The 12,486-nt window shown below is 39.3% G+C and overlaps 1 protein-coding gene across 1 annotated transcript in view; it reads right to left on the bottom strand.

Annotated features, from left to right (window-relative positions):
- The window catches only part of STK32B (serine/threonine kinase 32B), a 136,610-nt gene that overhangs the window by 72,722 nt on the left and 51,402 nt on the right, over positions 1–12,486 (bottom strand). The window contains exon 3 of the mRNA XM_078148862.1: positions 2,009–2,046. Coding sequence (XP_078004988.1) covers positions 2,009–2,046 — 38 coding nt within the window. The remainder of the gene's footprint in view (positions 1–2,008; positions 2,047–12,486) is intronic.

Genomic DNA, 12,486 nt, shown 5'->3' with positions numbered 1-12,486 from the left:
AGGGTTAAGTGACTCCCCTGAGGTCATACAGCTAGTAAGTATCTGAGATCAGACTTGAACTCAGGAAGATGACTTCAGGCCCAGCGTGCAATGTACCACCTAACTGCCCAATAAGATATAAATACATACACATATATGCACACATATATGCAACATGTATGTATGATTGTATATAAATATGTGAGTAACTATAATATGTGTACATATTTATACATAAACAGCTAAGGATAAAAGTTTAGTTCACCTCTCCTGTCTTCATTTCTCACCGAATCAAAGAAAGAAGAGGCCCTCACCATTGGTGCAACTAATCCCTATTCCCGTGTTATTGAACCCATCTCTTTTTGATTTCTACAAAATCTTGCTCTTCCAATTACACCCTAACTCTACTGGATATTTTCCATCAACTAATAACTATTCTCAGCCCTGCCCCTTTATCTAAACAAAGTTTCCAGAACATTTGGTTAAGGCTGTATGGAAGACATATAAGAGGACAGGGACAAGAATCACATAACATGACAACATGTGGATGGAATTTGACCTGTCCCTTTAGAGGGTGAGACCTCATTGACAAATTCATGGACTGTTTTTGGTATTGTCACATTCTCATTTCAAAGATCCATAAAAATAGTATGAATGCTCAGGATAGACTGTTTTTAATTCCCAGTCATCATTGTCAAGTAAAGTTTTGGTTCACTGAAATCCGACTAACCAAAATCAAATATAAGCTCACCATTTCTTATGGCACAATAGTGTTCCTTTTTTTGTTTGTGTTTTCTTTCCTAACGTGACTAATATGGAAATATGCTTTGCATGCTTGCACATGTATAAGCTATATCAAATTGCTTACTGTCTTGGGGAGGAGGGAGAAAGGGGAAGGAGAAAGAGAATTTGGAACTCAAAATTAAGAAAAAGAATGTTGAAAATTGTTTTTATATGTAATTGGAAAAAATATTCAAAAAATTTATAAATATATACTGTTTATCCATAACAGCCCATCAGAGGTTGTCTTTTCAGATAGTGATCATGTCTTCTCCCTTATCTTTCTTTTTTCTCAAGGCTAAATATCCTCAGTTCCTTCACGTGATCTTTGTATAACGTGTTTTCAAGTCCCCTCACCAGTATAGCTGATCTCTTGAAACTCCCTTCATTGCTCATTACTTTCTTTAAATGTATGTCCAATAACTTGTAGTGTTTGTATATAAGAGGAGAATATGGTGAGATTCTCTTCTCTCTCACTCTACATACTATGCTTCTTTTATAGCCTAAGATTTCAGCTTCTTTGACTCACTAACTTTGCAACTGACCAAATCCTCCAACTTTTTTAATAGTTCAATACTCAAAAGAGTGGTGATTTCATCAACATGGCTATTCCTTCCACCAACCCAGATTTCAACCCTTCTAAGGCTTGAAGATGGTCTTCATAAGTTGCTATGACCAAAAAAATAAAACCAACCCAAAAATAATAACAAAAAAAAAAACCAGCCATTGCCCTGTAGTCAATATTCTGGTCATGAGTGTCTCTGCACCTGAGTATTTTGGTTCTCAAATAATAGGCCTACAATCTATACTTGGTCCTATACTGACTCTTTCCAGCTCAGTGGCACCTGTCAGAGTTCAGACCCCAGGATCACCCTTCAGACATGATGAGGCATCAGAAAAGACTTTTGAGGCAGCTGAGTGCAATGGGATATAATATAGTTGTAGAATAGACTATAATATAGTTGATCATAACTTTGATTGGAAATTTTTGTGCTTGGTGCAGGTAGTACAAAGCATCCTTGGAGCAAGCAACACAGAATATATTCTCAGTTCAGTTGAAGACTGAATGATAGCAGAATGTAAAGTGAGGAAAGGAAAGTTGAGCCAAGAAAGAGCTTACCAGGGGTACTAACTGGGAGATATTCTTAGTTGTTCAATATTGCTTAAGGACAGGAAATGTTGGAATCTCTTTAAATGGGAAAAATCTCATGTGGCCCTAATTTTGATAAAATATTTTAAAGGGGCTTACCATGCTCATCCAATAATATGTTGTCTGGTTTGATGTCTCTGTAAAATAAAAACATAAAATAAAATAAAACACAACATGTTTTTACCACCAAAATGGCTCAATCCTTACAACAATAAATGTCTACTAATCCCTAGCATGTTTTTCTTTCTCCATTTGTGAGTCTTACAAGACTAGAAAGACAAGAATAATTGCTTTTAATACAGTTACTGGGCTTTTAGTTTCTCTGCTTCCTTGGCATTATCAGCAGACAGACTCAGATGTTTCCTAGGCCTTATTTTGGGCTCTGCTATGGCCTATCCCATGGCAATGACGCTACACCAATATAGCAATGTGTAGTAAGCATATTAAATCATTGATATGTATCCTTTGACCCAGTGATTCTCATTTTTATGATTATACCTTAAAAATGTAATCTATGAGGAAGAAATAAAAAGCAACAATAATGCTCGTGTTCAAACAATTGGAGAAATGTTAAATAATTTATGAGATGGTGTGTTTGTGCAATGGAATATTATCGTACCCTGAGAAACTATGAATCTCTGGGGAAGGCAACTAGTTGTCTTCCATTATTAATTATCAATAGAGCTCTTTGATGCTGGTGATTGAATGAGATTTGATCAGACCCTTGGGTGTGTTTGTGAGAGAGAGGTAGTGGAGCTACCATTTATAAAACACACACTGGGATTGTGAGCAGGTGGAGGGGAGGGAATGTTTGTTGTGAGCTGCTGTGAGAAATAGAGTGACAAGATTGGAGAAGAGCATGAAATGGTCCTTTGGGAGGCCCTAGCATGTGTGTGATGGGCAGAAGAGGGAGGGAGATAGAGAAAAGAGAAGGAAGGGGGGCAGTGGAAGAGATGAGAGAGACAGCAAGAGAGGTGAGAGAGAGGTACAGCAGGAGAGAGGAAAAGAGAGAAGAGGAGGAGAAGGAAGAGGAGAGACAGACAGACATTCTGACAGACAGGGAGAAAGAGAAAGAGGCAGAAACAGAGATGCAAAGGTGAGGTATTCTGCTTATGGCAAAATGTAAGAGTCAAAGAAGGGCTCTTGGAGATCAAGCAGTCCAAGGATTCTTCTGTACCTCTTTTGTACCAGGGAGCCTTTTGGCCATCTGATGAAGCCTATGGACCCATTCTCAGAATGATGTTTTTAAATGCATGAAATAAAATACATAAGATTACAAGGGAAACCAATGAAGATATAAAAGGGGTCTTTAGTGGAAAGATAGTACTACCACAACTGCAATGATATGGAAACCTCTCTATAACCTGCATCCTTTCAGAGTTGCCTGAGCCTCAGAGAAGTTAAGAGACCTGAACAAGGTCACATAGTCAAAAGATGTAAATGATGGGATTTAGACAGATGTTTTCCTGACTTCAAGTCTGTTTTCCTCTCTCCCCACCAAGCATTTCTTTGTAGTGTTTTGTAGATGATTGGATGTAATACTAGGAGTATTGATTTTAGGGGCAGAAGGTCTGGGAACAAGAGCTAGTTCAAACATTGACAATGTGGCATTGGGTGAGTCATTTCATCTCCATGGGCTTCATTCAGGTTCATCTGCAATATGGGGGCTTAGACATACCCTGTTCTAATTCTAGGCTTGGCAGTACCATAGATGGTATTGGACTTGTAGGCAGGATGACTTGAGTTCAACTCTGCCCTCAAACACTTACTGGCTGTGTGACCCTAGGCAAGTTGCTTCACCTCTCTCTGCCTCACTATCTTCATCTGTAAAATGGGGATAATAATAGCACCTACCCCCTTCCAGCATTGTTAGGATCAAATGAAATTAAAGTGTAATAGAAATGCCTCTGGTTATTATAAAGGAAGGAATTTTAGAGTCCATCTAGTCCAATCCCTTCATTCTACAGATGAGTGAACCAAGATGGCAGAGCAAAGACAGGCACTTGCCCGAGCTCTCTCAAATTCCTCTCCAAACAACTTTAAATAACGCCTCAAAACAAGTCCTAGAACAGCAGAACTCAGCAAAGGATGGAGTAAAAACAATTTTCCATCCAAGAAAACTTGGAATATTGACAGGAAAAGCCTGTTGCACCAGGGTGAAAGTGAAGCACATTCCATTACAGGGTGTGCCAGTCTTTCCCTACTCCAGTCCATTCTTCCCATAGCCACTATAATAATCATCCTAATGAGTACATTAAACTAGGTTATTCCTCTGCTCAAAAGCTTTCAGTGGCTCCCTATTACCTCTATGATGAAATAAAAATTCTTTCTCTTGGCATTTTAAAGTATTCCAGATAAAAATGTTCCAACCTATCTTTCTGGCCTTATTTCACATGACTCTCCTCCCTACATGTTCCCTTTTAGCCTTACTGGATAGTTGGCTATTCCCCAAAACTCTTATTTTGCTTCTGTGCATCCATGAATATTTCCCCTCCTGACAGTCCAGTCTAGAAATGTCTCTTCATTTCCACCTGGTGATATCCGTCTTTCCTCCTAGGCTCAGATTAGGAGCTTCCTACTGTATTATTCTCCCAACTGAAAATATTCTTATCCTCCTCAAATTATCTTTGAGCACCTTGTCTGGACCTCTCCTTTGCCCCCAACCTTGTATCATATATCAATCACAATCAAACAAGTATTTATTAAATCCCTACTATGTTCCAGGCACTGAGGATACAAAGAAAAAAAATGAAACTATCCACTTCCTTTGAAGAGCTTATATTTACTAGGGAGACAATAGATACAGGTATAATCATGTACAAAAGACATACAAAATAAATACACGCAAAGAAATGCTATAAGAATTTGGGAGCAAGAGAAAGCACTAATAACAATCAGGGAAACAAAGGAAGGCTTTCCATAGATGTGGGACTTGAGCTGAGCCTTGAAGGAAGGAAGAGATTCTAAGAGTCAAAAATGGAAAAGGAGTGCATTCCAGGGATGGGAAATCGTGTGGGCAAAGGCCTGGAAGTATTACAATATGTAGGATTCTGAATTCGTGAAATGACAAATAGGCCAAGTTTGGCTGCATTCTTCACTTTCCCAGGCAGATTTACTCAATATTTCATTTTAGTAAACCGTATCATTTCCACCTCAGAATCTTCTAGCATGATGCATAAAAGCAACCTGGTTGATCAACCTCTGCTTCTTATATTTTAAACATTAAGCTTTGAAATATTCATCTCCATTAGGAATCCTTTCTCTTTAAATTAGACTACTGTTTGATAATAGAAGGGAATCCTGGTCAGGAATAGTTAGACTAAATGGCCTAGAATACCTTTTCCAGTGGAAAGGTCTTATGATTCTATGAATTAATCAAATGTATAGAGAGAAGTTTCTGGGATAGATGCCTTTTAAATGTTCCTCTTCGCTTGCTACCTTATCGTCATCAAAATACTTATTAGTGCCTATTAAGCCATACTATCACGCTCCCTCATTTTATAGATGAAGAAAATGATGCCAAGAGTGGTCATGGTTTGCCCAAGATTATGAGGCCAAATCATCCAAGAGGATGATCCATGTCTGATGGTTGCCATTATGGTCCTCTTTCCCCCATTTTGACTCCTAACACAAAAGCAAAACAGGAGTTATTGCTGTATTTTGGTGACATAAATGCCAAAGTGGTGCTAACTGCTGCTTGCTCTGTCCTGTCATGTACTGTCCTAAACACCAATGCTGTGAGGTTTACATAAAATGACAAGACGTGAACTCTTCCTTTATGGTATTTTTGAATTTTCTAAGCGATTTTCTAAAATTTTATGTTATAACTTTATTGTTAGTACCATCCCAGAAGCTGGCTTTTAGGTTGTAGGGGCAGGAAGGCAGCAACTGCTGCCAATCAATCTAATAAGAGTATCCCCTTCTTCCCACTCCGATACTGCTTTCAGGCTTTTCATAAAAGTACAGATCTCAGGCCTACCACTAGTCCATCATACTGCAGCTGTGAAACTGAGCATCTTGGAAAGAAAGAGAGAAAGCCAACTGAATCTCTGTGTACCAAAGCAGCGTGACTTCTGGGGTCTGTTGTTCCCAAGTGTATTTCTCTGTGTCTTTTTGGTGTGTGTGGGGGGGGGGTGCAAAGGGAGAGGAGAGCACATCATGCTGTGAGCCCTTTGCTTCTGGGACACAGAGCACACCAAAGGGTTTTGCTGAAAAATAAGGTTACTGATAGCCGCATCCTTGTCAGTACTTTTCTGTTGCTGTTATTCAGTCATTTCAGCTGTGTCTGACAGTGATCCCATTTGAGGTTTTCTTGGCAAAGATACTACAGTGGTTTGCCACTTCTTTCTCCAGCTCATTTGACAGATGAGGAAACTAAATAAAACCAATAGGGTCAAAAAGCCAGTAAGTGACTGAGGCCAGATTTGAACTCGGGAAGATGAGTCTTCCTGACTGCCGGCCCAGCACTCTATCCACTGAGCTACCTAGCTGCCCCCAACACTTTCTGAAACTTCCCTGTTCTGGGAGGGCCTGACACAGAAGACAGTGACAAGAAGTACTAAATTCTGATATCTAGGCTATAAATGCCCCAGGAACCCAATGGGACAGAGGAATCTGAGCAAGCTTCAAAGAAGAAGCAGACTTTGAGTTAGATCACGAGGAGTGAGTAAGATGGGTTTGAATTGGTGAGGGAGTGCATAAAAAAAGGGCGTTCCATGGGGCAGCTAGGTGGCACAGTGGATAGAGCACCAGCCCTGAGTCAGGAGGACCTGAACTCAAATCCAGCCTCAGACACTTGACACTTACTAGCTGTGTGACCCTGGGCAAGTCACTTAACCTCATTGCCTAACAAAAAAACAAAAAACAACGAATAAAACAAACAAACAAACAAAAAAACCAAAGAGGGCCTTCCAGGTAAAGGGAAGAAGCCAAGCAAAGGCACAGATGTGGGAATGAGTGAACTCAAATGTGTGCTTCATTGTTTTGGGAAGCAACAAGCTTGAAAAGGAAGAGTTGATTCTGTAAATACTTCACTGTTGGTGACAAGCTGCTTCCAGTTGAGTAAGCCCCCTTGAGACAGTGAGTTCTGTTTTGGGTATGTTGAGTTTCATACAACTATAGGATGATTACTTCAAAAGGCGATTGGTGATACAGAAGTATTATTCAATAGAGAGACTGAGGATGGATATCTAGATATGAGTCATTGGTGCAGAAATGATTAAACCAATGGAAGTTGATAAAGTCAGTAAAAGAGAATATAAAGAAAAATTTTTTTCTAAAGGACTCAAGACAAACATGGGTATATCCATAGTGAAGGGACAGGATATAGATAAAACATTTTGTATTCTACCATTCCTTTCAGGTCAAGCATTCAACTATTTGGTACCCTGGAAACAGTGTTGGATTTGCAAACAGAGGACCGGGTTCAAATCTCATGCCAGCTATTTCTATGACTTTAGGGGAGTCACTTAACATCTGTGGACCTAAGTTTCCTGATCTATAAAATTTTCAGTTTGGACTATCTGAAAACTGGGTCATATCTAGCCCTAAATACACACTCCTATGATTTCTTTTCAGTGGCTTGCTGAGAGATAGGCTCTCTCACATGCCTCCTTCCTTAGCCATTACCAGATCACTAGGCAAAATCATTAGAAAGTGCAAAGGAGTCCAAGCTCTGTATCTTTGGGTTTGATTAGAACAGCACTTCGGTGGCACAGCTCCTTATCTGAGCATCAGAGGGCAAGATGACTTCAGGACTATTTCCATAAGGGCTGTTTTTCAGGGAGATCATATCTCAGTTCTAAAAATTCACTCCACCCAAACTGGCCCTGCACAATTAGAAAGCAAGAGGAAAGGAAAGCTGCCCAAGTGGGAGAGAGGTTGGGATGACTCAGACTTAGGACAATGTTATAATTCAACAACCAAGGAAAATGACATTATTATGAAAAGTATGTAAGCAGACTATAAAACTTGGTGTGCTTCATGAATTTTTTTGACCCCAATGAAATGGAAGACAAAATGTCAGATGATCTATATAACACTATTCTCTGTTGAATGTTAAAATATCAAGCAGATGGGTGGCAATTTTTGCTGTGTATGTTTCTGCAGTGAGTTAGTTGCTTTGCTGCTTCCTAGTTGTGATTTTAGGTGTTATTAAAAGAATACTAAAAATGTTGCTTAAACAAGGTAAAAAATGAAATGAGTTTGTGAAGATTTTATCATGGACTAGAAAAACATGTCTGTATAGGTTTAGAAACAGAGTTCTAGGGCTGGAAGAGATTTATGAGTATGAAAGATAAAATGTCAGAACTGGGAGGAACTTAACTTAACGTCTGGGGAAAAGTAATTATCTAGCCCTGGAATCCCTGTTCTTCACCTACTGTCTCAATATTGATTAGGGTTGAAGAGGGTGGAAGTCTTAGAGAGAAATGGGGCAATTTTAAAGCTTCTAGTTACATCATTCTCCCCAAAGTTCCATGGCATTTTAAACATAGTACCTTCATGCCATGCCCATATCTATGCTCAGACATGGGTCCATAGCTGGAGATAGGGCCCTTTGGTCAACCCTATTAGTGCTTGTAATTAACTATTTCTTCAAGTTCAACCATTTGGAAACTTGGCATTCAAGAAGTTATGTCTTCTAGCTTACCAAAATCCTTTCTGCTGTTAGGTGAGCCAATTTTCTACTCTTATCTTTCTTGAAAATGAGAAACAGCTAGGCACTGTGCTTTGTTATTATATTGGGTTTTTTGCTGTTGTTGTTTTTTAATCCAGCAAGGTACAAATACCAGCAGGGCTAGAATTGATTAATTCATTTCAAAAACTGTTTCACTGCATGGTGTCTGAATGCAAACTTGGTTTCTAAGGCAATAGTCATTCAGCCTAATGATTTCCAAGTCTATCTCATGGAGACTTCGGAGCATATGAGATGGCAAACATATTGAGGGGCATAGGGACATAAATCTTTCTGCCAAATACAGGAGAGCATTTTCAACACACGTTCATGAATAAACTTTGGGGTAGAAGTGGGGAAGGAAATAGCCATAATGCCCTTTCCATAGGGTCTATACATACTGTAAGCTAAATAGGTTCTGACCAGGCATGATTTGAAGGGCACCAAAAGGTCTATCAGTCCACAAATATCACCCCTAATCAGCTCTCGTCAGACAGCCTATGCCTGAGGTATCATGCTCAGTTTGGTGAGAGAACTTTTAGGAAAAGGAGTTGATGTACAGATGCATAGCCAGAGAATGATGACTAGGATGGTGAGGGAACTCTCTTTAAGTGAGACACTAATTCAATCTTATTGGAACTGAACTGATCCAACCATTTTGCAGAGCAATCTGGAATTATGTCCAAAGAGTTATTAAACTTCCTATTTCTTTTGACCTAACAATACCACTAGTATGTCTGCTTTCCAAGATGGTTAGGGAAGAAGGAAAAGAACCTATATATTCTAAAATATTTATAGCAGCTCTCTTTGTGGTGGCAAAGAACTAGAAAATCGTGAGGGTGCCCATCAATTGGGGAATGGCTGGACAAGTTGTGATATATGATTGTGATGAAATACTAATGTGCCATAATAAGTTGATGATCCTGGAAAAACATGGGCAGGCTTGCATGAAATAATGAAGATAAAAATGAGTCAAACCAAGAGAATGTTGCATACAGTAACAACAATATTGTTTTAAGAACAACTTCGAGTGGCTAAGTCATTTTGACTATTATAAATACTCAAATTAACTACAAAGGACATATGAATGAAGACACTATCTGCACCCAGAGAAAGAACTGCTAAATAGAACTATGTATAGAATGGTTTTACACACATACACACACACACATATATATATATATATATATATATATATATATATGTATATATATATATATATACATATATATATATGTATATAATATATATATATATATATATATATATATATATATATATACACACACACATATGCACATACATATTTGTGTCTAATGGTAGCCATATCTAGATGGGGGGAAGAAGAAAAAAAGAAATTTACATGATAACATTATTATATATTTAAAAGGAATAGCAAGTTGTACATAATAGAGTTTCAATTTCATGTATAATCATCTTTCTATTCTAAAACAAATTGAGACAATAACTTAAAATAAAGTGTCACCTTCACTGAAGTGACCAGAACAAAGAGATATAAGTTGATTTTACTGTAATCTTAATGCTCTACTTCAAGGCAAATCTTTCCCTATGTTTCCTTCCCATATCAGGGAGACTGACACGGTATATGCCTGACCACTGCTCTGGAAATCCATGATACTCTTCACCCCTGTTCAAGTCAGAACTTTTATCTTGTTTGTCACATATGTTGCCCGCTGCTGAATACTCTTGTAAGAGTTCAGCCATGGAAGATCAGCTGTGCCGTTCTTGGACTGAATATGCAGACCATCCCAGCATCACTCCGATTCTCTCTCTGATATACCTTGTGCCCTAGCTCTGCAGCAGCCCAGGCCTCACCACTGGACCATAGAATGATACTGAGATAACACAGACCTGTTACATAAACTCCTGATAATGCTTTCCCAGAGGGCCAAATTAAAAAAATACAGAAATGGAAATTAATCTCAGGATGCCATGTTTGAGACACTGCAAGCCTCCCAGAACTTTGCCTGAGAGAAACACATCTACACTTTCCCACTCTCTACACCACAAACCCAACAAAAGGATGGGTCACTTTGATAACTGAGCCTAGTTTGAATACCTCTTCTTCCCCAGCACAGATTTGAGTGGAACCGTAGCAGCTTTGTCTCCTTTCCTCCACATCCTTGACCACTACCAAAGCCTCTTGACAGAATCTGGTTAGTCATAGCCTCTTTAAACATAGAAATGGTGGGTAATGGAAGAAGCCTAAGTCTAAGTGAGGGGTGGAGAATCTGTGGCCTTGAAGCCACATGTGGCGCTCTAGGTCCTCTAGTGCAGCCCTTTGACTGAATTCAGTCAAAGGGTAGGCATAGAGCTCAAATGAGATAATGTATGAAACGAAGCTCTTTTCTAACATTAAAAGCTCTATATGAATGCAGACTGTTATTCATTTAATTGTTTTTCTTATGGCCAAATGAGTGCTATTGTCCCTAGGAGACCATGGGCTTATCCCACTGATGATTATTGAATAGAATACTGCTGAAATTTCTCTTTGGAAATTACCTCCCTGGTTTAGGAGTCAAGCTAAAAAGTAGATGCCATTATGTCACAGCCACATTTCATTTGTTATTTTTTTTTATTTATCAAGAGAAAAATAGTCTAGCCTAGCTTAGTCACCACCATCTTTGTGTAACAGTTTGGGGTTGGAATGACTAAAACCAAACTTTCCCTCAGTGCAGTGATTCCTCCCTATTGAGTATAGTGATCTTCAAAGAATGAGATCTGGGCTCTAGAGTCTAGTCTGCCGGAGGAACCCAACTAGACTTGGGCAAGAAGAGCAGAAGAAGATAAGTGTTGGGCCTCCCATGCTGGCCTCTGCTCTTGTTTGTGCGGACCAGTGCTGGTCTTTTGGGCCCCCACCCTTACTCTTTGAAGTAGATGCTACGTTTATTACTTCTCCTCATTGCAAGAGACAGCTTGGAACAGGGGAGAGAGGGTTTCCATTGGGGTCAAGGGGACAGGGATCCACATCCCGCTTCTGACACACGCTGGCTGAGGGACCGTGTGCAAATCATCTCATCTGTCAGCAACAGAGGAAACCCTCTACAACCATAAATTACAGAGGAGTTGCTCATCTGCATTTGGTACAGGTGTTTCTCTACTGGGTTGTATATGTAAAAGAACTCACTAGATTAGCTAACCTAAACATGATGATCCATGACAATGCCAAAACACTCATGATAGAAAATGCTATCCACATCCAGAGAAAGAACTGTGGAGGCTGAAGGCAGATCGAAGCATATGCTGTTTTCTCTCTCTTTTTTTGTTCTTTGTGGCTTTTCTCTTTTGTTCTGTTTCTTCTTTCACAACATCACTAATGTGGAAATAATGTTTACATAATTATACATGTATAACCTATAGTAGATTGCTTGACATCTTGGGTATGGGGGATGAGAGGGAGGGAGGGAAAAAAATTTGGAATTCGAAATCTTATAAAAATGAATGTTGAAAACTATCTTTATATGTAATTGGAAAAAAATGAAATTCTATTAATGAGATTAGCTAGCCTAATCTCTCTATCATTCTCTCTGTAGCTGCCTGTGTGTCTCTGTCTCTGTCTCTTCCTCTGTCTCTTTATCTCTGTCTCTGTCCCCCTTTGTCTCTCTGTCTCTGTCTGTATCTCTGTCTTTGTGTATCTCTTTGTCTCTCTCTTTCTCTCCCTATCTCTCTCAGTCTCTGTCTCTGTCTCTCTCTCTCTGAGTCTTCTTATCTCACCCAGGCTGAAAGTGTTGCACCCTCTCTAATCTTCTCCATTTATGACATGTACTGGTTTACCCTTCCCTGAGCAGCCTGGTAGCCTTCCTATTACTAGGGATTTGGTACTTTGGTGCTGGACTTACTGTGGATACTGGATCAGCTTAGCCCACTGTTAACTCTGAACTCC

This window comes from Phascolarctos cinereus, unplaced genomic scaffold, assembly GCF_003287225.1.
Source record: "Phascolarctos cinereus isolate Bilbo 61053 unplaced genomic scaffold, phaCin_HiC Scaffold_9;HRSCAF=440, whole genome shotgun sequence".
Classification (NCBI taxonomy): domain Eukaryota; kingdom Metazoa; phylum Chordata; class Mammalia; order Diprotodontia; family Phascolarctidae; genus Phascolarctos; species Phascolarctos cinereus.
Note: the sequence above shows the minus strand (reverse complement) of the source record. Positions and strands in the feature narration are given on the sequence as shown.